The 26,144-nt window shown below is 31.2% G+C and overlaps 1 protein-coding gene across 1 annotated transcript; it reads left to right on the forward strand.

The window, feature by feature from the left end:
• The first annotated feature begins 248 nt into the window (after positions 1–248).
• On the forward strand, positions 249–24,278 carry LOC143191297 (phenoloxidase-activating factor 1). The gene is made up of 7 exons (XM_076396218.1): positions 249–547; positions 3,113–3,421; positions 9,162–9,424; positions 10,389–10,561; positions 12,583–12,779; positions 16,646–16,879; positions 24,017–24,278. Exons 1-7 carry the CDS (start codon positions 493–495, stop codon positions 24,181–24,183), a joined length of 1,398 nt encoding a protein of 465 aa, XP_076252333.1. The 5' UTR covers positions 249–492; the 3' UTR covers positions 24,184–24,278.
• The last annotated feature ends 1,866 nt before the right edge of the window (positions 24,279–26,144 follow it).

The raw sequence follows: 26,144 nt of genomic DNA on the forward strand, positions 1-26,144 counted from the left end.
CAACGATATAACAAACTTATTTAAACTTTAAATTATTTCGCCGCCACACTATCAACCAAAACGCATGGATTGTCATCAAATTAAATTGCCACTCATTTATCAGCTAAAGCCTTGGAAAAACCAGAATGAATAATTACCAACGAGCTCATAAAATTAGAAGTGCCGCATAACATGATCTATCGAGAAATCAAACACTACACAGCGCATACTCTCACTTGAGCAAAAAATCCGAATACGATGATGAACGTAAATCGATAATCTTTTCTATATAAATCCGCTTCGATTTTGTGGTACTCAATTTTCGGCGACTCTTTTTCTACGAATTTGACGTCATTACGCGAGATGAAACCGTATTTTTACGGCACTGACCTAAGCCATTCTTACTTTTACGGGGACTCTTCCTGTGCGAACTCACTGGCAAAATTAATGATTTTAAAAATAAACTTTTAGTGTGTTTTCTGAGCTTGGACATTAACCACCACTCTAGCTGGTATGCAGTGGGTATCGTTGTTTGTTTGTGTTTTGTCGTTTATTAAACTTAACTATGGTAAGTAAAGATTTAACTATCATTGAAATTATCTGTTGTTTAAGGTAGCCATTCCAAAAAAGACAAAATTCTTCTCTTTAGCAGGACTAATTTACTGTACTTCATATTATATATATATAACCTTGTAACATATATTATTTATGTAAAATCATTATATCAATCACGATCAACCTTGACTGTATTCAAACATACATAAAAAGTCAACAAAATGGTCAGGAGCGATACGTTAACGCCAGATTATTCTTTAAAATATAATGTTTAAATGTTCAACATGTATTTGGTCAACATCAATCCATTCTCATTAAGATAAAATAACTCTATATATTTAATGCAGAATTGCTCTAATTTATATATAAAAAAAAATAAAAAAATATTTATATATAAATAAATATATATATATATATATATATATATATATATATACATATATATATTCACTTATTTATTGTTCAATTCAATTATTCACTTATTATCTTTTCTGAAATATCAAAATATATTTTCATAGCATTGTTTTCGTAATTTATCTGTATGTTGTTATTTCTAGTGCCTGTTCTAAACCGATTCCAGTGTTTCTTCAGTGTCGAATCTTAAAACTTATTTTTATACCTAAGTAGTAATCATATAAATGTGTAATGACACAATTACCTTTCATTCTGCCATCCGTGAACAAATTTAATTTATTTGAATTTTAAAATCATCTCTGAAAATGATAAATCAGAAAATAAATGTACTGACTCTGCACGTGTTACATATTGAACATCCAACGTTCAATATGTTCACAGAAATTAAGCCTAAATAAATACAATTTTAGTACAATATTGCTCAAATGTCAAGTCGGGGTCTACCAAATATTAAAAAAAAAATTGAGGTGTTAGAAGAGCCAGAGGTCAGAGGGAGTAAAATCACCATTCGTACTTCAAGTGTGAAACTGTGTGGTCAGTTGCGTCATTTTATTTGCGTGATATAAAATAATTTATTGCTTCTGCAAACTTGTCTTTAATTACTGAGTCTTTTTTTTACAAAATGTTTGCATCCAAATTCCAAAAAGGTATTAACTACTAATTAAAATTCCCGTTGCGTTCCTAAAATTAAGGCTAACATTTTCTTGTCTTGTGATTTTATTAATTTTAAAGTAACATCTGAATGTATTCACCTTTTCAGCTTTTTAGTTACACTATTAATGTATAGATAATCTATGAACTTAATGAACACCCTAGAAATATTTGAAACCCGTCATATTTGGAGATAAATTGAATAAGATATGTAAAGTCCCATGGCCTTTAATATATTTAACATAAGATTTTCAACATATCTTATAGAAGTAACGTAAAAAAATCCCCAAACTAACCAAATACCGAAATTCAAATAATTATGGGATTTTACTAGTATATTGATCATGACACATGATATTAGATTCCGTAAAATATCATATTATATAATATTACATATTAGTAGCATTCTTTAATGTGTTAATATAAGAATGTAATGTAAGGATTGAATAACAAAGCGTAAAAAAAGATTTCTTTCAAAATTGGCTTTATTCATCAAGAGCCACACAATCATTCCAGCGTCGCTCTAATATTTCAATGCCACTTTTGCAGAAAAATGTATCTTTTTATTACTTAAATGACGATTGTTTCGATTCCGGACCGAAGCGATGGATCCATGTTTCATAAATTGCCACAAATCGAGGCAAAAAATCGGATTTGTTATGTTTAAACATGGTCATACACTGCCCAGAGTCATTAGCTTTTTCATAGTCAAATACTCATGCAATATAAAACCAACACTTTTTTACACATTTGAAGTCAGCAGCGTCTGCAACGTTATATTACTGTTTCTGATGGAGTGGAATCCTCATAGGACTTTTCAAGCTATTGCTTCGCTTGAACGGTATTTTTTCCCATCAAGAAGCACTGTAAAATTAAAATACGAAATTGTTTTTGATCCATTGTTTTGATAATAACAAAAGTAGTGTCACTGTTAGCACAATAACTCATAAACGTATGAATAGAATATCATGAGATTTTAAAAGCTCTCTTTTGAAATTTAGTACTAACTGGAAAAAGAGATAAGTGCAACTGAACAAGCAGCAATTATGTGTTTGGCCCAGGACTTTTAGCCCATGTGTTAATATCACTAAACTAAATTCGTTTTTTATATTTAAAAAAAAATTTTTGCTTAGGTTATCCAATAATTTGTTAGCTCATTTTCAAGTATTTTCATATGACATAAGCTCCCAGTCATACATCCCAAACTTATCACATTATCGCATATATGTTTCTGTAATGACCATTTTTATTTCAGTGCATATATTACATTTGATAATAATCCTCACAAACGTGAGAGAGTTGATGATATCCAAATTAAATGTATTAGGGCTTTGTGCTAGAAAGGGTTGCAAAGCAAAAGCAAACAGATGAGGTATTATGCCCTACATAGTACCTTGAATCTGCACTAATATATCCTATTTGTGTTGATATAATGTGTTATAACCTATAAATATATCTGATAGGATTACATTTTCTAAAATTTAAAAATGCTAAGGCCATTATTTTATTTTAGCACAACAAAGGCCTTGTACAACAGCACAAGGCACCGCAGGGAACTGTATGAAAGAAGAACTATGTGTTATTCCTGGTGGCTCAACTATAAGCACTGAAAGGCTTTGTGGTATAGACTTGGATGGTTCTAAGTTATACTGTTGTGAACAAAAAACAACACAAGTATTTACGAATTTTAGAGGTGATGTTGAGGATGACAGCGTCTCCACCAGTACCACAACGACAACTGCTCGTACCACACCAGTGTACGTTACGACACCTCAATTAACAACAAGTAGTACCGTTAATGCACAAGTGAATAACATTCCAGGTAAATAGCGATTTTTATATATAGCATTACTATATTTATAATAATATTAATATGTTTAAATCATTCCTGCGGTATGGTATTGGGAAGTTGTCCTGATAGTGTTAACAATTATATATTAAAACAATTCAACTCTTGAAATTATATTTATAACATTTAGTTTCTTTTTATTTCATGGACTGTTTCATTCGGTTTTATTTATATCTTTGTAAAGAGGGGGATAGGTAAGATAGGCCTTCTATTGCTAAGATTTATGATCGGGGTATGACTATTAAAGTTAATAGTGTGTTTGTAAACATTAATGCCTATAGACAAAAGTGTGTAAAACCATACTAAAGAGCATCCATCCAAGTATTTCCAATAGCTAGCCTGGAGATCTTATGGAATGGTCTCTAAGTTGGCCACTCGACTTCACTAATGTTGCTAATAAGGTATTTCATTATTCCCATTGTAAAATTTCACGCTAAAATCTGCCATTTAAAAGTGTATTTTATTATAGACTAGATAACAATTACATACTTGTCAATTTTTGTACATTTACTTTTCATAAAATGTTACGTGGAACTATGTGAATGTTATAGGAATAATTTTTCTGCCTACTGATATGCGATTATTCAGTCGAAATTCGGCCGTAGCCCATTAAAGTAATAATTATTATCGCCCTGTGGTCGAATACAGTCAAGGGAATAATTTAAAAATGTTGTTATGTTATGTTACTAAAACTTGTTTTCACGGTATTTTCAATATAAGATCAGAAATGTAGTTAATATACAACATAATTGAATTAACAAATGTATGTATATTAAATGATATGGAAACTATCTCAAGAACTAACACTCACTAACATATTGAATGGTATCTAATATTCACCAATGCTTTAAAATGTTTTAGAGATTTTTGTTAACAATTTATAATTTCTTCTATTTGTCCTATATGTTCAACTATGCAAATTATGTAATTGGTTTCATTTTACTACTGCTACAGCTGCATATTTTCATTACTTCATTTATGTATTCATATAGTCTTTATCTTTTATCCATATTTCTCACTTAGAATATAGTTTTCAAAAACAACAAATCCACCAGGCTTATTAAAAGAAATTTTTTTTTACCTAAATTTTCAAATAAAATTGCATCATCCTTGGCTTATTATTCCTTTTTTCAATCTCGCTCTTGGAGGTAGCTCATCTTTAATTTTCTTTCTATGGCTTTTATTTAGCCATTTTATTACCACGTTTGTGTCCCATATGGGGGCTAAAGCTCACGAACATATGAAGAATTAAAATTCTGAAAACTACTTTATAATTTTTAATATTCTTTGCAACATTCAATTTAAATTTCGATGTACAAATTAACGTATTTATTATTTGCAATATTAGGTAAATGCTTTATTAATAAATATCAATGAAACCTGAAATGAATAAGAATTTGATACCACTAAAATTTATAGAAATGTCTTCAAATCAGACATTTATTATGTCTCCAGAACCATATTATTTTTTATCAGACCTTAATTTGATTGATTTGAGCGTATTTCTTTTTATTGAAATTTTTTTATTTGCAGCAAATTCTACACAAACACGTTAGGCCTAAAATTTCTTTCTTGATATGAATTTTAACCGTGGCAAATTTTACGATTCTAGATGCCTTCGTTCCTTCCAAAAAGAGAAGCACAATTTTCACAAAAATAATCTCAAAGAATAATATTAATTATAAATTATACGATTAATATATAAATTATTTTGTAAAAGAGCATCATTGCCAATTTTCCCTAAATTAGATCTACTCCTTTAAGTACGGAAATATCCTATATGGTGTATACATTGACGTAGTCGACTACGAAAATATACCAGTTTGTTGTTAGCTTATGCTACATATCTTTTAGTAACATAGTCTTTTAGTGTTACATATTTCCTGTAGTACTTAGGAAATTAAAATTTTAAGGAAATATTTTAAAGAACACAATTAACAGCTCTAATTTGCACTATGTATCGTTTTATAACTGTAAATGGCTCAATATGTAATGGATATATTTAAAACTTGCATTATTTGGCTGATACTTTGAGCATTTACTGACGATATCTAAGATAAATTAATTAAGGAAAGAATTCTACAATATTACAGTCAAATCACAAATAATAACACTTACGTTTACCTCTAGTATATAAAATAATTATCTTAAAAAGAACTGCAATATTTTAGCATAGTGTACTAATACCTAGTGTACTAATAAATAATATTTGTATCATTCCATAATATTTTCGTTCATTTTTCTATACTTCGTCCAGATAAATTTAGTTATTAGTATTTCCTCTAAAGAACAACAACCTTTATTATTCTCTTATATCATAACAGTCAACAGTGGTTTGCCCTTCAGTCTATAGATCAATAATTACTGATTATATTATTTAATTATAAAAAAGTCAGCCACTTAACGGCTTTTGGACTTTCAAAATTTTTCGATTTCCTTCACACCCTAAATACAAAATCCGCAAAAGTTTAACGCGTAACACTTTTTTATTTGGCCTTTTGAATTTCGTTATCTCAAAGACAATTTTTTTATAACATCTTTATTAAATACGATTAGTACAATCTTAATTATAAATTAATTTATTACTACATTTCACTTGTACTTGGATAAGTTCACATGCAAGATGAGTGCAAAAAATACAATATGTATTCCTTAATTAAAAAATTTTAACAACTTATAGCTATAGTTTACACTATGTGTATACCTTCACTTTATATAAGTTCGTTTGGTTTGGTTCGCTTCAATCTCCTGACATCTTGCAGTTGTATTACTTCCGCGTTAGTATGATTTAGTACTCTTCTTTCGTGTTTCAAGGCGAAATTTTGGATAACTTCGCAAATCCATTTGATCTCCGGGTCATCGTGCAGTTTTTCGTTGATTACGTAGCGATAGGCATTGGTAATCAATCTAAGAACATTGTTTTGACAGTGTTGGATGACTAGTTGATTTGAATTTTTAGTGCAACCACATATTTGCACCCCATAGGTCCAAACTGGCTTTATAATTGTCTTAAAATCAACCTCTTTGATTTTAGATCAAGTTGAGAGTATTTTCCGACTAACCAATATATTTGTTTTATTTTGGTTTTAATGTGTTTTGCATTTTATTTAACATGATATATAGGGAGTTTACAATGTATATCTCCATTTTGACTAGAAAACATTACGGATTATTAACCTCATAGGCATTAATAACTTGTGTTGTTTTGTATATTGATTATTTAAAAATTTCATCAAATTTCACAACGATTGGTCAGAGCAAGGTTAATACTTAACATCTAAATTTATACGACAAAAATGATCAAAATGAATAAATTACTTTCGCTGTAAACACCACAAAGATTTTGAATGGGCTTCTTTGCATTTTTTTCCCTTTCGGGAATAATATAGCGAAATGTAACACGCCAATAATTACAATTCACAGTTTTAAAATGTTTGAATCGTTAATGACTGATTCTTATAAACTTGGTAATTGTTTTAGCTTTGAATAAAGTTGATCAATAAAAAAAATTCGAAGTTATGAGTCAGATATCATAATTATTTACACATATTTTGCAAAAACACGCTTTTTACAATGTTTAATTTCTTTATATTTACTAACCAATTCTCACCTTAAAAAGTCTTTCCTTCTATGAAAATTAATTTAAAATATATTTGATATTTAATTTACCTGCTGGTGTGTATAATTTATAAGAATCATAAATGTCATGAATATTAATAAAGAATATGTGTGGTCATCACCGTTAATTACAAATGTAATGTCAAGATATTTTTCCCAGTTGGATTTATTTATATTGTTATAAGTGATTATTTTTGATAATTATATTTTATTTGATACTTATTAAAATAATCAATCTTCTATTTACTTTAAAATTCTTTTATTTTAACGATAACAAGTGGCGAGTTATTTAATCGACTGCATAACATAAATAATATTACCATTTCAATCATTTACCTAGAATGTAAATGAAACACTGATAATGCAACCACATTACATCACAAGTTTAGACATTAGTCGCAATACCAATTGCTTTTGTGAAAAATAAACGACCAAAAAGTTTTGCATGGTCAATATCCCGCCTATACAGCTTGTACTAAGAATTAAATTGTGTGTCCTCATATATTCCTTTAATGATTTTCTGAATTTTTGCTGAACGAAGCTTTGCCTACTTTTACGACATGATTAATTGGCTTTGTCGTTGATTTTTCTACTTAGGTTTATTATAGTAGATCCAGTTTTCATTCTCAATAACTATGCGATGCAAAAGTCCCAGTTTTTCCTATCATTAGGTTTTAAAAAGGCCTTTCTTCTGGAATTACTCCCAAGGCGTTTAATAAATGGAAAATCATGTGTTTCGTAATCAAATGTGAAGTTTTTTATTTGGTTATAATCATATACGCTATTGTTATTGTGCACCCAGAGTAGACATACATTGTTCTTTGTGGAAAGCAACAAGAATGAAAAAGAAGCCTAAAGCTCAAAAATTGCCCATTAGGGACAACATAGGAAGCTGGACAAGATCAAATAATAAAAAGGCCAGTATTTTAGCTGAATATCTGAGTACTGAGTTTCAACCGTTCTTGGAGTCCGATTAGGTTTATTAATAGCTAAAATCATCTCTGCCAGTGACCCTTTGAAGAGCGTGTACCCTAAAGAGATTATGAGAGATAAGAAATCTCAAGGAAGAAAAATCACCTGGCTACGATCTTGTCGACGCAGCTCTCTTATTATATACTCTCATTCTATGTCAATCAAAGAAGCTTCATGATCAAGCAAAATGACAAATATTCTGCTTTCTACGAAACTTTCGGGTATCCTACAGGGCAGCGTGCTAGGACCGGTGTTGTACCTTTCACTGCTGTCCTTCCAAGTAGTGAGATACAAAAACTGCTTATTTCCAACTCCAATACCAACTAAACAAAATCCAGAAATGGTTTAACCAATGGAGAATAAAGGCAAACCCAACCAAGTCCCGCACCTGTCAACTATACTCTGAGGAGAAAAACTTACCCGTCAGTAAAATTATGAAATGAAAATATCATGCAGGAAGAACATTTAAGATATTTGGACCTTTACTTGGATCGTAGGTTAACTTGACAGAAGCAGATCCGAACCAAGTGGAAACTACTTGACAATAGACTCCGTAGTCTACCTTGGCTAATGGGTTGATACTCCCATTCAAGCAACGAGAGCAAAATGATGGTATTCAAATCCATCATCAAGCCCATTTGGATATAGAGAATATACTCAATATTCCTCAAAAAACGAGTAGCAAATATGTATACGGATGTTAGTGTGTAGACAGTATAGCAGGAAATTATAAATCATAGCAAAAAGTATCAGAGAAGGCTTGCTCAACATATAAACGAGCTGTAAAGGGCTTGCTGCTCTAGTAAATGGACAGTGGCTTATTGCTTTGAAACAGGGTCACATGATTCAGAAAAAGAACTATTGTGAACTTTGGCGCCGGTGTTACAATAAATAGTTCAGCTGATTTCGTCAAAGACACATCTAATAATCGAGAACCAATAATTTAATGTATTTCGAGATATGACAGATTGTATAATCATCGTAGAATAAATCCTTTACTACCCTTCAATATAATTTATATCCTTGCCATGTTAACCCCGCATATTCTCCAAATTATTAGTATTTAAATAACTTATAGTATGCTTAAATGAGCTATGCTATTATCAGTATAGTTTTATTTCAGTTTCGGAACAGTCGTGCCTTACACCAAACGGAGAAGAAGCTGTTTGCATTCCAATTAGTCGATGTCATATATTTACCAAAATAATCGCTGAAAAAACGGTCAGTACAGAGCAAATCAACTATATCAGAGAATCGAAATGCGGCTACAACGAAACGTATTTGGTATGCTGTGGAACCAAAGTGGATTATGACAAAACGCCAGATGATATTGCCAATGCTAACTTTGTGAGAAACAGCCTAATACCAGAAAGTTGTGGATTACAGGTAAACATTATTTAAATTTAATCATCTCAAACAAAAAGGTGAATGGCAAAATCTTAATTCTATTTTATGAAATGTCTTATTTGATCTATCAAAAGACAATATATTAAAAATATTTACCGCACAAGTTCGCTAACTCTATTTCGATCGGTTGTCTTTCTAAGTCTTTGAATTCTAATGTTTATCTATTCCTTATATTTGTCTAAAAACAAGTTTGAAAATGTTAGAACTCGAATCTTTAATATATGGCCCATACTTTTTATCTTCAGTCTGCTATACCAACATCTTATACTTACAGTTAATCCATTTTGCTCCAGTTATTTGATATATATATATATATATATATATATATATATATATATATATATATATATATATATATATAATATATATATATATATATATATATAATATGTATATATATATATATATATATATATATATATATATATATATATATATATATATATATGATGTTTATTGTCTATTACATTGTTGGAAATTGAAAGCTAGGTAGACATAATAATTAGATTGTGTATATTTTCTTACAGAACTCCTATAAATATCTTCATACAGTACATATAGATAGAGATTAGATACAACAGGTCATCATTGAAAGTAATAGCAGCGATATTAACCGCTACATATATATAACAATTTTTACAACAAAAATATAAAAATAACTTTTGACAAAAATATAAATATATGGTAAACTAATTTGATATAACAAAAAATGATTAATTTTTCAAGAAGGCAGACTATAAAAATATTCATAATATGCATGACCGAACTTGCATTGACATACTTACATAATATATTCGCAAATGTTATTTAAATGTTAGTTACTATAGAAATATAACCTTATAATCATAAACAAATAAACATGATTAAATAAACTAATGAATATAAACCAAGGAATTAATAGAATTAAAATATAAACGTATTATTTATAAGTATATGATTTTAGGTGATAACTAGGATTTTTGGTGGAATCGACTCTGAATCTACTGACTTTCCATGGTTAGCTCTGCTAGAGTATAATCAATATGGATCAAAGAAGTTCTTGTGTGATGGATCTCTAATATCTTCCCGTTATGTCTTAACAGCTGCCCATTGTTTGATAACCAGAGACGCAGATCTGTAAGTAAATTAACATTTCAACAACAACAAAAAAAACAAATCCAATAATGACAGGCATAATTGATTCCATATTGCTACAAACCACCTGCTTATGATAACAATAATTTAGTACATTTGCCATATTTAGAGCATATAAATACCACATCTTTATTTAAAAAAAAGACTTTTGTTATACTGATGGGCGGTATGATCTCGCAAACATTGTAACTGAGTGGTTTTAAGTTTGGAAAACCTCTTCTGGTTTTCTTTTCCTATGTACTTGGATTAATTAACTAGCAAGACGAGTGTGAAAATACATCAGTATGTATTCCTCAATTATAAAATTATAATTATTTATTAATTATTAACTTATAGCTATAGTTTACACTAAATGTATACACTTTATATAAGTTCGTATGGTTTTGTTCGCTTCAATCTCCTGACATCCTGCGCGCTGTCCAGCAGTTGTATTGCTTCCACGTTAATATGATTTAGTAATCTTCTTTCGTGTTTCAAGGCGAAATCTTGTATAACTTCGCAAATCCATTTGATTTCCAGGACATCGTGCAGTTCTTCATTGGCTACATAGCGATAGGCATTGGTAATCAATCGAAGAACCTTGTTTTGACAGCGTTGTATGACTAGTTGATTTGAATTTTTAGTGCAACCCCATATTTGCACTCCATAGGTCCAAATTGGCTTTATAATTGTATTATAGATCAACCTCTTCGATTTTAGAACAAGTTGAGAGTATCTTCCGACTAACCAATATTGTTGTTTTATTTTGGTTCTAATGTGTTTTGCTTTTTGTCTAACGTGATGCTAGATGTAGAATTGTCGATGTAACTGGATAAATATTGTAAATATAAGAAGAACCTATAAAATAATGAAATGTTTTCACATGAATTAAAACCGAAAGATGTTGAGCGCCGAAATCACATAACTGAAATGTTGCTTCAGCACCATAAAGTAAGTAATTTTTGTAGTATTTTACCAGGGCTGATAAAAAACAGATATACGGTACTCGGTGCAAGGCAAAAACAGCCATACCAAAACCTGATGCCTTGGAAAAACTAACATAAAATAATTCTATTGATGCTCTCAGGGAGATAATTTGCATCTGAAAGAAACCACCATGAAATTAGAACCTGTACAGTACGGATTCAAAAAATAGAATGTGTTAATAAAATGCTAAAATTTGAGAAAAAAAACGGATTGTTATTCAAAATTACATACGTTCCTAACAAAAAATAGTAAAAACTTTTTCACACACCTAATATATAAGATTAGTGTCATATACAGCTAGGTTCCTATTGAATGATAACATATGCTAAATAAATGGTACTCAGACAATGTTGGTAACTAAGTTTCATGTATATATCGTTTGATATCAAATAATAAAATCTATAGCAGTTTAAAATAAATATAAATTATAGAGATTACGTAATTATATTTAATATAAACATGTTAGAAGACATAAACCGCTATCGCTCAACCACTGACTTTTACTGATGTCTCCGATTAACAGATCGGAAGTTTGGGAAGAATCGGCCATTATATATAAATTTCATAACATCAATTACCTTACAGGTTTAATAATCTTTATTTTAATTTTGTAAAAGTAGATGAAGAATAGACAATATAAATTATTTTTTAAATTTTTTCATAAAATGTTTCCATTCGTTTGGTGAAATGATGGATTGAAAACTTACTTACTACCCTAGAAGACATTCGGTCTTCCTAACCTGGTTACTGACGTGACTGGGATGGTTATTCCTTATCAGATTTTACCCTGTTGCCTAAAAAACATTTAGAGTTATACTCACAAATATAAAGTACATCCAGGCCCCAGCAGGATTACAACCCTCGACTGTCGCAACACCGTCCTACTAGCCAGCTACTTCACACACCACTACTCAGACAAAATAATAAATTTATTAAAACATATGCAAAATAAATGAATATTATTGATGATTATATTTAAAATGTGTTTAAGATTTTTGTACACTTTAAACAATCAATTAATCGAATTTTATTTTCAGAATAAACGTACGTTTGGGAGAATGGGACGTAGGCAGTTCCGATAAAAATTGTCAAGGGGGCGATAATTTAAAGGTTTGCAACCCATGGAAGAGAAATTATGGTATTCATTCAGTTTATCCTCACCCTAAATATAGCGTAGCAACAAAACAGAACGATATAGGTTTAATCAGACTAAATGAAGAAGTGCAGTTCAATGGTAAATATTGTATAGTAATTATTTATAATGCAAAGTTTAATCAGCATCAAGCATATAAAAATATTATACAGTTAAGGTGAAATAACGAAACGGATCTATAATTGAAAAATGTCATTTTAAAAGCACTGTTGTGGTTTACATTAATATTAACGCATATACTAGCACTATGTTCTGTTTTTGAATTAATACTACACTACAAAGTTTCAAAAATTTTGGCCCTTTTCAGTCGTCTTGTCAGATCTGGTTGAATGAAGAAGTCTCTGTTCTTGTTCTGACTCCTGGCAAATCTTTTAATGGGCTGGATGAAGGTATCCATTTCCAAGTTCTTATATAGTATATCCAAAGTTATTTTGTAGATACGTCATCAAAATTTATGACGTCAAAACGTCGCAATGTTGCCGTATCAACTCTGAGTTTTAGTTCAGTTTGGCTTTAACATACAACAAAATTCTAATCTAAATAAAATAAGTAATCAAAAATACTGTTATCAAATATATTTTATTTTAACATTATAGTAAATTTAATTCATATATTAGCGAAAAACTTATAAAACTACAATTATAAAAGTACACAATTATAATAGTTTGTAGGTTAGTGTTGTGTTTGATTTTATTTACACTGAACTCTTTTCCGTACCACCTATGGGTTAGAGTTCTAGGCGCTTTTGTAGTGGTATCCCCTGGATGTCTAATCCACCTAATTAACAAATATATATCCAAGTAATATATTTTACTCTTCTTCGGTACAGTGTTTCCTTGTAAAGTCATTTTAATATCCCTGTATTTATCCTTTGTTTGTTCTTTTAATACCTGTATACATTTTTCTTAGAAGCAATATCCAGAAGTTCCATATGACATCTTCGATACTTTTCAGACTAACAGTTTCCTTTGAAATAATTGTATTAAATTATGTTTGTATTGAAAAACTACTCACTGTTTTTATACATTTCATATATTTAATATTTGATAGAGCTAAGATCAAGCTGATCTTCATTTGTCACCCCCTTCGTATGAGGACAGTTTGTTTTCGGTGAATTCAAAATCATATTTTTAATTTTTTGAGATATTTCAGTAAACGTGTCCATACTAATATTCAGTGCAGCTGCAACACGCTAAAAAATGTTTTCAATAATTTTCGCAGCAATTAATATTTAACAGTATAAATGCTTAGCTCTCTAAGGAATTTTACTGGCAAGAGGGGGCCTCCATCAGACGCAATCTGTTCTGTCTGGCTTCGGAATTTTCAATCAGAGTAATAATAAAAAGCAATTTGAAATTTATCAAAACAAGCAAAGCATTAAAATAACGTTTGCCGGTTTATAACCTCTTATCGCTATCATTTGGAGGAATTTTGCATACGTTTGATAACCGGACGACTTTGACAGGCTAGTTCGGTTACACGTTCGAACCTATCCGACAGCATTTTGTCTCTTTTTGACTAGATTTAAACGAAAAGGAAAATATTGTCTGATTCTAAAACGAATTTACAAATTGCGGCAGGCAATACATTAAACATTTTGATGACCTATGTACAAAAAACTTTGGATAGACTATAGATATAATTGTTTCTGAAGTACCGCTAGGTCTTACTAATGGTCCTAAATACTTCGTTCTAAAACTACTGAATTAGGTCTAAATTCGCACAATCCCATACTGTACCAGTGTTTTATTGTATGTTTTCCAAATTGGCAATACATTTTTTAAAATTTAACATTAAGCTCTTCGTTTTTTTTCACAACGGCCTTCCAAGGTAGTTTCATGTCCAAATTACTTTGGACTTTGGACTGTTATTTTTTCTACTTTTTACTTTTTTACCAAACTACTTCTCACATTTCTTTTATTTGTAAAAATGAGAAGGATAGCTTTAGTCTCATTCCATTTTGATGCTTCATTGTATGGTTCAGCAATAAATTTGTTTACTGGCGTTTGCAATTTTATTGCTGCTTTTTCGGGACCTTTATCTACAGTTCGTTATAGCAGTATGTTAAGACGCAGTAGCACAAAAAAAGACCTGTCCCAACACACTATCCTGTTTTACTTACTTTAATTTCGAATTTACACGTTCATGTTTAACCTTCAATGCTCCATCCGAAATATAAAAATTTTGCAATCTCTCTAGTCAACATATTATTTAATTTATACTTTAGTCCCTCGTGCCTTTCTTTTTCTCTTTCTACCAGTCTTTACTACCACCACGACAAATAAATTATTTTCTTTCTTGATATTAGTGTTTTTAACCCCATATAGTTGGAAATTAATTTCGAGGTATATTATAAATGTTTGGTTTTTAGGGTAAATGATGTGGCTCGGTGAATGGAGGTAAAACGAAATTGAAACAGTGGTGTTTACATTATGTGACCGTTATTTATTGAATAAATATAAAAATATAAAAATACAAATGATAAAACGGATGGCAGTGGTGTTACCTGTTAACGAGACTTGGGCAGTCGATGGTGGCACGTCTAAACCAAACGATATTCGAGTACTGAATGAATGGAAATACCCTTCAATAACATCCCAGACAAACGTCTCGGGGTTGCCAGCTATTCGTTATCGGGTTCTAGTTGGCTCTGCTGGCACCCCGCCCGTGTTCAACATCTGTAATTATATTTCTGGGTATTTTGTAGACCGTTATTCCACGATGTAAAATTCGACATGCCTCAAGGTCGCTACAGATTGCTCTCCAAAGGATAATGTTAACTGTCAGTTCAATTTATCTAAGATAATTATTACTTATACTGCGAAATAATACTAAGGATATTTTTACCTATGTGGTTTTTTTGAATGAATAACAATTGTCAGCTCTATTTCACAATTATGTTGATCTTCATTTATTAACAGACATAATAATTTAATAGTTTATTCAAGTTGAATTTAAAAATTTGCATATTGGTTATAAATCAGTTTGCTTTTTGGTTAACCTTGTGCCTATTTCTTTTAATAATGAGAAATATCCTTCTTTTTTATATAATTTAGAAGCACCTTTCATACCCTGAAGAAATCAATTAATTCTGAGATTTTATTTATTTAACCGTCGGTGAATATGTTGGCTTAATAGTTGATACTGTTGGGTAAAGTTGGGTTGGTTGATTGTTGGTAGAACTTTCTTTCTTTTGTAGTAATTAATCTGAATCCTTATTAGGTGTTGAAATCTCCTGCAATGATAAATATATAGACGTAGTAACTTCTGATATTCTAATATTGTTTATTGTTCGTATATTTTTCTTCTTGATAGCATGTTTAAGTAGACAATTGCAGAGAAAATGTTGTCATGTATTTGTTAAAACTTTTATGACGGCAACTCGAAATCCAGTCCAGTGTTTTCTGTTTAATCTCCGCATGATGAAAGATACTCTAGTTATTATATAACAGAACAAATCAATAAGCATTTTGATCGATGGAAGTAGAAGCTTCATTTTGATAAAAAAAAAAACCGGCTCTTTTTTGGCCCATTTTTACATCCTGTTAGTCCAAAAGGTTACCACAATAAGGAACTCATTATTATTGTCATTTCATTCTAAAAACTTAACCTTAAAACCTTTTTGGGTGTTTTCTAAATAGTATCTTGGTTACATTAAATGTTGCTTCTTATTTTGATTCACATATAGTGAAATCCTATCCATAGTGATTAATTGAGGCACAAATTAATTTTGATAATCTTGCGGGGAAAGTGGAACTCGAATGTGTATTTGCTTCATAAGAAATATATATGCACATAAAATTTTGCTTATGTTTTTATGAAAGATGAATTATTAAATGAGATCTAAGATTTAGTTATACTTTTAATAAATGCTTGGTGCCTCTCAAAATTACATGAAACTTAATCGAACGAATATGTATAACAAGTAAAGTGAAATATTTTTTTAGACATGATCAGTCCGATTTGCCTACCTCTAGCGAACAGTTATATATTCCCCGGCGATAAATTGACAGTGGCTGGATGGGGACTTAAAAGTTACACCCAGGTAGCGACAACAAAACAGAAGGTCGACTTACCAGTAGTAGCGACGTCGGAATGTTCCCTAGTTTTCAGGAACATATTAAAAATCAAGAAGGGACAGTTTTGCGCTGGTGGAGAAGCTCGAAAGGATTCCTGTAATGGTAAGAATTTTTTACTAAATTATCATAATTAAACATGATCTTATTAAAAACAATATTTTCATTTTTATTTTGATATCAGTTTTTCATTTTTTTTAATAAAATAAACTCTCTCTTGGCTATTTGAAATTAAATTGAAGCAATTTATTGGGAGAAATATATCTAGCTAACATTTATACGAAGAAATATAACATTCATAAAATCTGTCATGCTGTCTGATTTTAGCCTCAGTGAGATTTGATCCTAGTACGTTATTGCCGACGAGCTTAACTCGCACGGCTACCCGCTGGGTTTGTTTATATATTTTGTGTCACCGATCTGATGGCTATTCCATGTTGCTTGATTTTAGCATTTTCGGTTAATTGGAATATATTTATTTGTAATGTATATTACACAAAAATATTACAAATCTCCCTCCTTATTATCTTCATCGATATAATCTTTAACCGTGCCAAATTTCACGCCTACAAGTGCCCCCGTTTTTTTCAAGAAAGGTGGAAAAATTTGCGTTAAGCCGAATAATATATATATTGAACAGTTCAGTGATATTGTTAAATATTTAACAATGCTTAAAAAACTGAACAATACTTGTTTGATGATTAATATTATCTTAGTTCCATCACAGTTCAGTTCCAACCTTCGTAGGGTGAAGACGTATTTTCAATACGGTCCAAGCTATAAAAAGATACCTTTCTTTAAAAAAAACCCAGTATTTTATTACGGTTATTTAATTGAGTGTTAAAAACGCATAACAGACGCGGCTATCCGTCTCTCAGTGGACCTAAAGTGTAGTGAATACGTGTTTACGTGACCAGACAAAAGGACTGCATCTCATTTTTATTAGTGTTTAAAATTATTTCATCTTATTTTACAACAGTCCTTTTGAAATTCATTTATAGTATTTATAGTAAAAAACTAGTGCTAAAATAACGTAAGTGAAAAATGAAGTGCGTGAAATAAACAATGTATTTATTTTATTTTTTTTATCCTCTGGAAGTAAATTAAATAAAATATTAAAAATTAAAAAATGGCAAACCATAGCGATTCAACCAAATCACCTGCACACTTTGATATAAGATTAGAACAAACAGCAATAACGCAAACTCCACCATCAGAATGGACTACAGTCATTAACAAAAAACGATTGAGAAGTCCAGAAGAAGAAATCGCGAGGAAACAAACAAGAATCAGTGACTATTGGTTGCAGAAACCGATAGAGACAAAAAACAGTTTTAGCAACCTGTCGGAAGAAATTGAAGAGAACATACAACCAAGCCCTGAAAAAGTTGTTCCCAAACCACCACCAATAACAGTCTATAAGGTAGGAATAATAAAAAACATCCATGACTTATTGAAAACCATTACTACAAACTACACAGTTAAAACAGTGAGCTATGAAACAATTAAAATCCAATTGTTCGAAGCGGATCACTTTAAAGTTCTTATAAAAGAATTAGATGAAAGAAACACCCAATACCATACATTCAGGCCAAAATCCGAGAGAACATTTAAATTCGTATTAAAAGGATTACATCACGGGACGGACTTTAACACCATCAAGGTAGCACTAGCTGAAAAAGGCCACGAGGTCGTAAATATTCACAATATACGACATCACACGACAAAAAAACCTCTGCCTATGTTTTATATAGACATAAAACCTAATGGAAATAATAAGGCGGTGTATGAAATCACCAAATTGGAAAATAATATTATTAAATGCGAACCACCACATATAAAGAGAATTATACCACAATGCACAAGGTGTCAAGCGCACGGGCACACAAAGACTTACTGTCGCAAATCATATAGATGCGTAAAATGTGCAGGAGAACATAAGACAGGAGATTGTACTCGTAAAGTTCGCGATGAAAAAGTGAAATGTGTTAACTGTAATGGAAATCATCCAGCGAACTACAAGGGTTGCGCAGTTCACAAGCAACTACAGCAGAAACTCTATCCTGCCTTAAGGGAAAAAAGGCATCAACAAAAACAATCCACTACTACCAATCTACCACTACCCACCAGAACAAGTCAACCAGACATAACTTATGCCCAAATAGTTGAAAATGGTTCAGCACAAAAACGAGAGACAATATCTCAACCTACTGAAACTAGCAACATCTCAAGATTAGAAAATATGATGGCCAAACTAATGGATCAAATGAGTACGATGCTTGGTCTACTCACAACCGTCGTCAGCAAACTTGCCTAATGCCTGAAACCAATAGCTACAAAATCGCCGTCTGGAATGCCAATGGGCTCCAACAACACGCCAGGGAATTAAAAATGTTCGTAAATGAACAAAATATTGACGTTATGATGGTTTCCGAAACACACTTTACGGACAAGAATTATCTGAAAGTTCCTAAATATAAGCTTTATCATACAAATCACCCTGATGATAAAGCACATGGAGGTACAGCCATAATAATTCGAGATGATATAAAGCATTTCGAAAAAGAAAAATTCCGCAAAGACTACCTGCAAGCCACCAGTATAACCATAGAGGAAGCCCATGGACCATTAACAATTTCTGCGATTTATTGCCCACCCAAACATAACAACAAGGCAGAACAATTTCAAGAATTCTTCAGTACGCTAGGTAATAGATTTATAGCAGGAGGAGATTATAATGCAAAACATTTAATGTGGGGTTCAAGAATAATAACCTCAAAAGGTAGAGAACTGCTCAAAGCCATAAGGAAAGATAACTTACAACATATCTCTACTGGTGAACCAACATATTGGCCTTCTGACAGAAATAAAAAACCAGATACAATAGATTTCTGTATTACAAAAAATATTGATCCAAAAAAGTGTCAGGCAGAATCATGCTTCGACCTGTCTTCTGATCATTCACCAATAATAGTAACAATTTCTTCAAAAATTACCATCAAAGATAAACCCCCTTCTCTATGCAATAATAGAACTAACTGGCCCTCATTTAGAGAAAACTTAGACCAAAATATCTCTCTAAATTTACCGTTACAAACTGAAATGGATATAGAAATAGCAGCAATAAATCTTACAAGAAATATACAGGAGTCAGCATATTCCGCGACTCCCAACAGTGAAACATTTCCAAGAAAAAATACACATATATCATGTACAATACAGAAAAAGATAGCAGAAAAAAGAAAGTTACGACGAAATTGGCAACAGCAAAGGACTGAAGAGAATAAAAGAAAATTTAATAGGGCCATAAAAGAGCTAAGAGATCTAATCCAAATCGAACAGAACCAAGGCATTCAAGAATACCTAGAAAACTTGACATCAACTGAGACTACAGACTATTCGTTGTGGAAAGCAACAAAAAAGCTTAGGAGATCCCAGCAGCATAATCCACCTATTAAAACAAGCGAAAATAATTGGGCGAGAAGCAATAAAGAGAAGGCCGACATTTTCTCAAAACACCTAAAAAATGTTTTTAAACCTTTCCAGTCTCAGCTACATAAGGATGACGAAAATAAAATTACTAGCTTTCTAGATTCGCCATTTCAAATGGATTTACCGCATGAGAAATTAACGGTCAAAAAAGTTAAACATACAATAATGAGAGAGATTAATATTAAAAAAGCTCCTGGTTATGACTTAATTACTGGCAAAATTTTAAAAGAACTATCAGAAAAGGCTATAAAACTATTAACATATATATTCAATGCTATGCTACGAATTAATTACTTCCCTAGTATCTGGAAAGTAGCTAAAATATTAATGATACTTAAACCAGGAAAAATACCAGAAGATGTGACCTCCTACCGACCTATAAGTTTATTACCAATAATCTCGAAAGTTTTCGAGAAATTATACATAAAAAAACTAAACTATATAATAGAAAAAAGAAAAATTATTCCAGAACATCAGTTTGGCTTTCGCAATAAGCATGGGACTATAGAACAAGTGCATAGACTTGTAAACCAAATAAACGCTGACCTAAATGCCAAAAGATATTGTTCGGCTGCTTTCCTAGACATATCTCAGGCTTTTGACAAAGTATGGCATACGGGCTTGCAGGTTAAACTAAAGAAACTTCTCCCTCATCCGGACTATCAGCTACTAAAATCGTATCTCACTGACAGACATTTTATTGTAAATCAAGGCGATGAACATACCGAATTAAATCCCATATATTCAGGAGTTCCGCAAGGTAGTGTACTGGGTCCAGTACTGTATCTTCTGTATACGGCTGATCTGCCCACCACAAAAATAACTACTGTGGCAACATATGCAGACGATACAGCAATCTTAGCATCCCATGAAGATCCAGTCACAGCATCAATAAACCTACAAAGCCACCTGGAGCAAATACAATTATGGTTGAAGACATGGCGCATTAAAGCCAATGAATCAAAATCCACGCATATAACGTTTACCCTGCGTAGAAGAACATGTCCACCAGTAAATATCAATCATCGTCAACTTCCCCAAGCAGATCATGTTAAATATCTTGGTATGCACTTAGATCGACGCCTAACCTGGAAGAAGCACATACTCTCTAAACGGAAACAACTAGGACTAAAATTATATCAAATTTATTGGCTCATTGGGCGCAAATCCAAGTTATCATTAGATAACAAGGTATTGCTGTATGAGTCTATACTCAAGCCCATTTGGACATATGGAATTCAACTATGGGGTACCGCTAGCAAATCTAATATATCCATCATTCAACGGTTCCAAAATAAGGTGTTGCGTGCCATTGTTGATGCTCCGAACTATATTTCAAATAAAGTGATACAACGCGATATTCCTCTAGAACCTATAACGAGGGTTATGCAACGTGTTTGTGCGAAGTACTTCGAAAGAGTGTCAGTGCATCCCAATGTACTCGCTAATCAGCTAAATATGCGACGTGATAGTGAAGTGCGTAGACTAAAACGTTTAACACCACCTGATCTGATTACTGGACATATGTAGAGTTTAGAATGAGCATTAGAATAAGACTAATTAATTAAGATAATATTTTATACAGAAGATTGCTTAATGAAGTGATTTTCTACGTCCCATGTATATATAATATAGACATAAGAAATACTTATTGCCAATAGGGCAGATTGTGGACTCACGAAGAGTAATAAAAAAAAAAAAAAAAAAAAAAGTTCCATCAGTATTTATTTTCTTTCATATTTCTTTAAAACCAAATTGATGTGCTGCCATTATTATACTCTATTAGTGGCTTCAGTTTTTAAGTAGTTTTTTTTTCCTTAGAACATGGAAATTACCGACAATAAGGTGATTGAGATTTTATTTGGCATTTTTCGGGTTAAGTATCATTATAATATCGTCTCTTTTCCGTATCCTAAGTACATATTTTAAAGAATCATTAGTTGTATAAGAATTACGTTTGCTTTATTCGGAAGCTACTTTACAAATTCTCTAAATAAATACTCAAAACAATACTTTAAAAAGTGGAAATGAAATGATATTGATTAAGTTTTTTTCCCTAATACAAGAAAATAAATTATTAATTAAGTTAATTTCAGCAATAACTTTATAATATTTATTCGATTAATTAATATTCTATATGCATTATCATTGTTATATAACTAATATGATTATAAATTCAAGTTTTATTTATTACATTAATTACTAAGAGCAGAAATAATTAATGAATTAATTATAGCGATGTAAATAATAAACTGTCACTGTAATTATATCAGCGTAATAATGTAATAATTTAGAATATTAATATTAGAATATTAATTTTAGAATATTAACAGGGCTATTTTAATAATAAAATGCAGTGGTCAATGAACATTTGATTTCACAGAAAAATATTAAAATCAAATACTATATTATTATCAAATATTTTGTCTGATTGAATGATAGTAACGTAGTTGTCGTGTTGATCGGTGTTGACAACTGGACCAATTGATTATGATTTTGAAAAAACATCTCGAACTTTGCCACAGTTTCTCACTCTTCAATCCGCTTGATGTGATTGAACAGCGTGATTAATTTGATTCCTTAAATGTTCTGGTGGCATACTTAATAATGGAAGTGAAATATTTCCTGACGTGCAGAAAATATCGACCGCTTCAACTTCACACTTAAATGCATGACAATGTTTACATTTTTCTTCTATATTTTGGTATCATATTCGAACGTAACTCGAAAACGTTCCTGTATTGCTCTTGATTTTAATTTACACGTGTGTTTGCAACCTAATCTCTTAAATTTACCTTATCTATCAAAGATTCTTCTCTTCTTCTACTTAACTGATAATTACGGACTATGTGTATGTCGGCCAATATTTTCTACTCGTTTTCCAAGACGTAGCATATTGTTTTAATAAATACACAACAAATAAATGTCAGTAACCACTTAAACGAACTTTAACTTTTGGAAAAAATTACCACATGTTGACAATGTTACTTTTATTGTTCAATATATTGCTGTAAACTAACATGAACTGCATAATGTAACAAACATTATATCCCATGAAGTTCAGTTTAAGTTTATATTTATATAGTTTAAGACTTATCGAAGACAGCACTGTTTACTTTTAATATTACGAATAATATATTAACGTAATATATCATTTAATTTATTCTACATATACCAAATGCCATTATTGCGGCGTTTACTATGTAAATGTCATTCTCATAGATATACGTCAGTTGAAATCAAAACTATATTTAACATTTTCAATGTTAAATTAAATTTCTATGTTAAATACACATAAAAATTGGTCCAATCATTTAGGAGAAATTCAATTACATACACACAGACAGAAAAATTATATAACGATATCAAAATCGATACTTGAAACTATAATAATATTAAATAATTATAATGGAACATTATTCGACAAACACTGAAAATACAGGAAATTTAATAATGAAGATTCAGTATATGTAGAAAATAGAATTAAATTTTATCAGGGGACTTATAAATTCATTGAAATTTGGAGCATATAAAATAGATACAAGCGACAAGAAATTGGAGTACCTTATATATAAAAAAAACTGTTGTTGCTCTAGTGTAAGAATAAACAGAAAACAAAAGTTTAGGATATACTTTTTGGCCAATTTTCTTTCTCTAAGAGGAATATTAATTATATTTTCAGTTTATATTAGTTAACATCACCTTTTTGCTTTATGAATAGGAATAAATGAATTTAATTTTTAATTCCAGGTGACAGTGGAGCTCCTCTGATGCGATTATCACCAGAACCAATACCCCGATGGTCCATTGAAGGAATCGTGTCATTTGGTTTGGGTTGTGGGCTAGTTGGTCGCTACGGCGTTTACACAAAAGTGTCAGAGTATGTCGGTTGGATCCACAATACCGTAACTTCATAGCACTGGGACCTGTATCCAAACCGACGACCTCCTTATAAGACTGTGATTATCATACGCAACAAATACAGAATGAACTATTTTTACAAAATACAAAAGTACAGTGTTTTTATTCGCTTCCCGCATTATTTGTGCCACTCTGTTTATACCCCCACCAACGTGGCATTTCCTCCCCATCCGGTAATCAATAAACGTATCGACCTTGAACTTGCACCATGGACTAGGAGGGGGTGTAGGGCGAAGAGGGGAGGGCAGTATTTGCAGGAAGGGTCCTGAAGGGCATGCGATTTAGGCGCCGGCTGCATTTTGCACCAGAATTTGGCTGACAAATACATTTTGGTGGGAAACGCCCTTTTCAAAACAATTTCGGTTCAAGGTTGTTTTTGATTATCGTACACGTACTGAGTTCTTCATTTGCTATATAATAGTATATTTACAATATATTATCTGATTTTTGAAAAACTGTATTTATTACCAATATTATTGAGTGATTAAACAATGATTATCAAAAGAGGAAATGGTAAAACTATGTAAGAGTACTTTTTACATTGACATATAACACTTACATTCTATTCTATGTTCTATTCTAACAGTAACCAAAAATTTTAATTTATTAGTTTTAAAAATGATCTCCCTTTTGTTTCTACTTAGTAACGTCAATGATTGACTATTTGATGTTACTATCTACTTGTTCTAATTGTTATTGTTACATAGGCTTGAACCTTCGACGTTGAAGATGGAAGTATAAAAATATTCCAAAAATAGTACTCTACGTAATAAAAACGCATTTTCAGATCGTGGTCAATAAGTGCCAATCCTATTTATTCTTGTACACAAGAATTCCATTCCAATTATTTCTTATCCTTCAACAGTATTTATTGCCTTGTTATATTTGTTGTATTGTTGGTTATTTATTGTCTGATAAAAAAAGTGTATAAGGAATTATAATACATTTGATCACTTCACTGTAAGAATAGGGTGTATGAGTAAAAGTAAATTATGATTACAATAAATGACTGATGAATAATTAAAATACAAAACAGAAAAAGAAAACAAGTATAAACAATTCAAATTAAAAAACGATTATTAAAAATTAAATAGAATGTAAAAACTATATATAGCCGGCTTGGTGGTCCAGTGGTAAAGGCGATAGGATGGTCCTCCCAATGTTGCGACAGCCGCGGGTTCGAATCCTGTTGGGGCATAATCGTAAATTTGTGTTTGTGATTGTCCTAGGCAAGAGTGTAAAATCCGACAAGGAAAATGATCCCAGTTACGCCAGTAACCAGGCTAGGTAAGACCGGATGTCTTTTGGGATGATTTCTAAAGTTGGTCACTCGCCAGTCTGTAGGCTTAATGCTGAGGACTGTGGTTCGGAGCCCACGTTAAACTGTAGGTCCAGTCGAGATAAACCCATAGTTGGTAAAAGGGGGCTTTAAAATATATTTAAAAAAAGTATATACACGTAAATAATAAATTATACAAAGTTATATAAAATGCATATTAAAAAATTGTAAAAATATAAAATATAAGTAAAAATGTAAAATATAATGAAACTATATTTAAACATATAAAACCAACAAAGACAATAAATGGGTCACATTGTTTGGGTAAACCACTTTAGCATCCTATGCCTCAGAATCAATTTAATCTCCTGAGTGCGTATTGTACAAATAAATAGTGGGTATTAAGAGGAAGGATATTAGAACATTAACACAGCGAATACTCAGGCAACTTGGTACTAAGCATTGTAGTTACTATATGTAATTTCAAAATTGTCAAATTTTGTGGGTATAGTTTATTTTCCACAGAAAGCTTACTAATCTGTCCGCATTGTCTCCAGTAAAAGCGTCTCTATAGTCTGTCAAATCATAGTTAGACATAATTGGGATTAAGTGAGTACATTCGATAAAGACGGTAGGCAGATGTTGGCGAATGTACATAAGAATCGCCATGAGGCGGAT

This window comes from Rhynchophorus ferrugineus, unplaced genomic scaffold (assembly GCF_030347505.1).
Source record: "Rhynchophorus ferrugineus isolate W39M unplaced genomic scaffold, kcgeb_rfMv2 rfM2, whole genome shotgun sequence".
NCBI classification, from domain to species: domain Eukaryota; kingdom Metazoa; phylum Arthropoda; class Insecta; order Coleoptera; family Curculionidae; genus Rhynchophorus; species Rhynchophorus ferrugineus.

Excerpts from the sequence above, each read along its gene's own strand:
- LOC143191297 (XM_076396218.1), top strand. The coding sequence starts at position 493 with ATGCAGTGGGTATCGTTGTTTGTTTGTGTTTTGTCGTTTATTAAACTT. Across the intron at positions 10,562-12,582 it reads ATAACCAGAGACGCAGATCT|AATAAACGTACGTTTGGGAG; the intron begins GTAAGTAAATTA and ends TTTTATTTTCAG. Across the intron at positions 16,880-24,016 it reads TCGAAAGGATTCCTGTAATG|GTGACAGTGGAGCTCCTCTG; the intron begins GTAAGAATTTTT and ends TTTTAATTCCAG.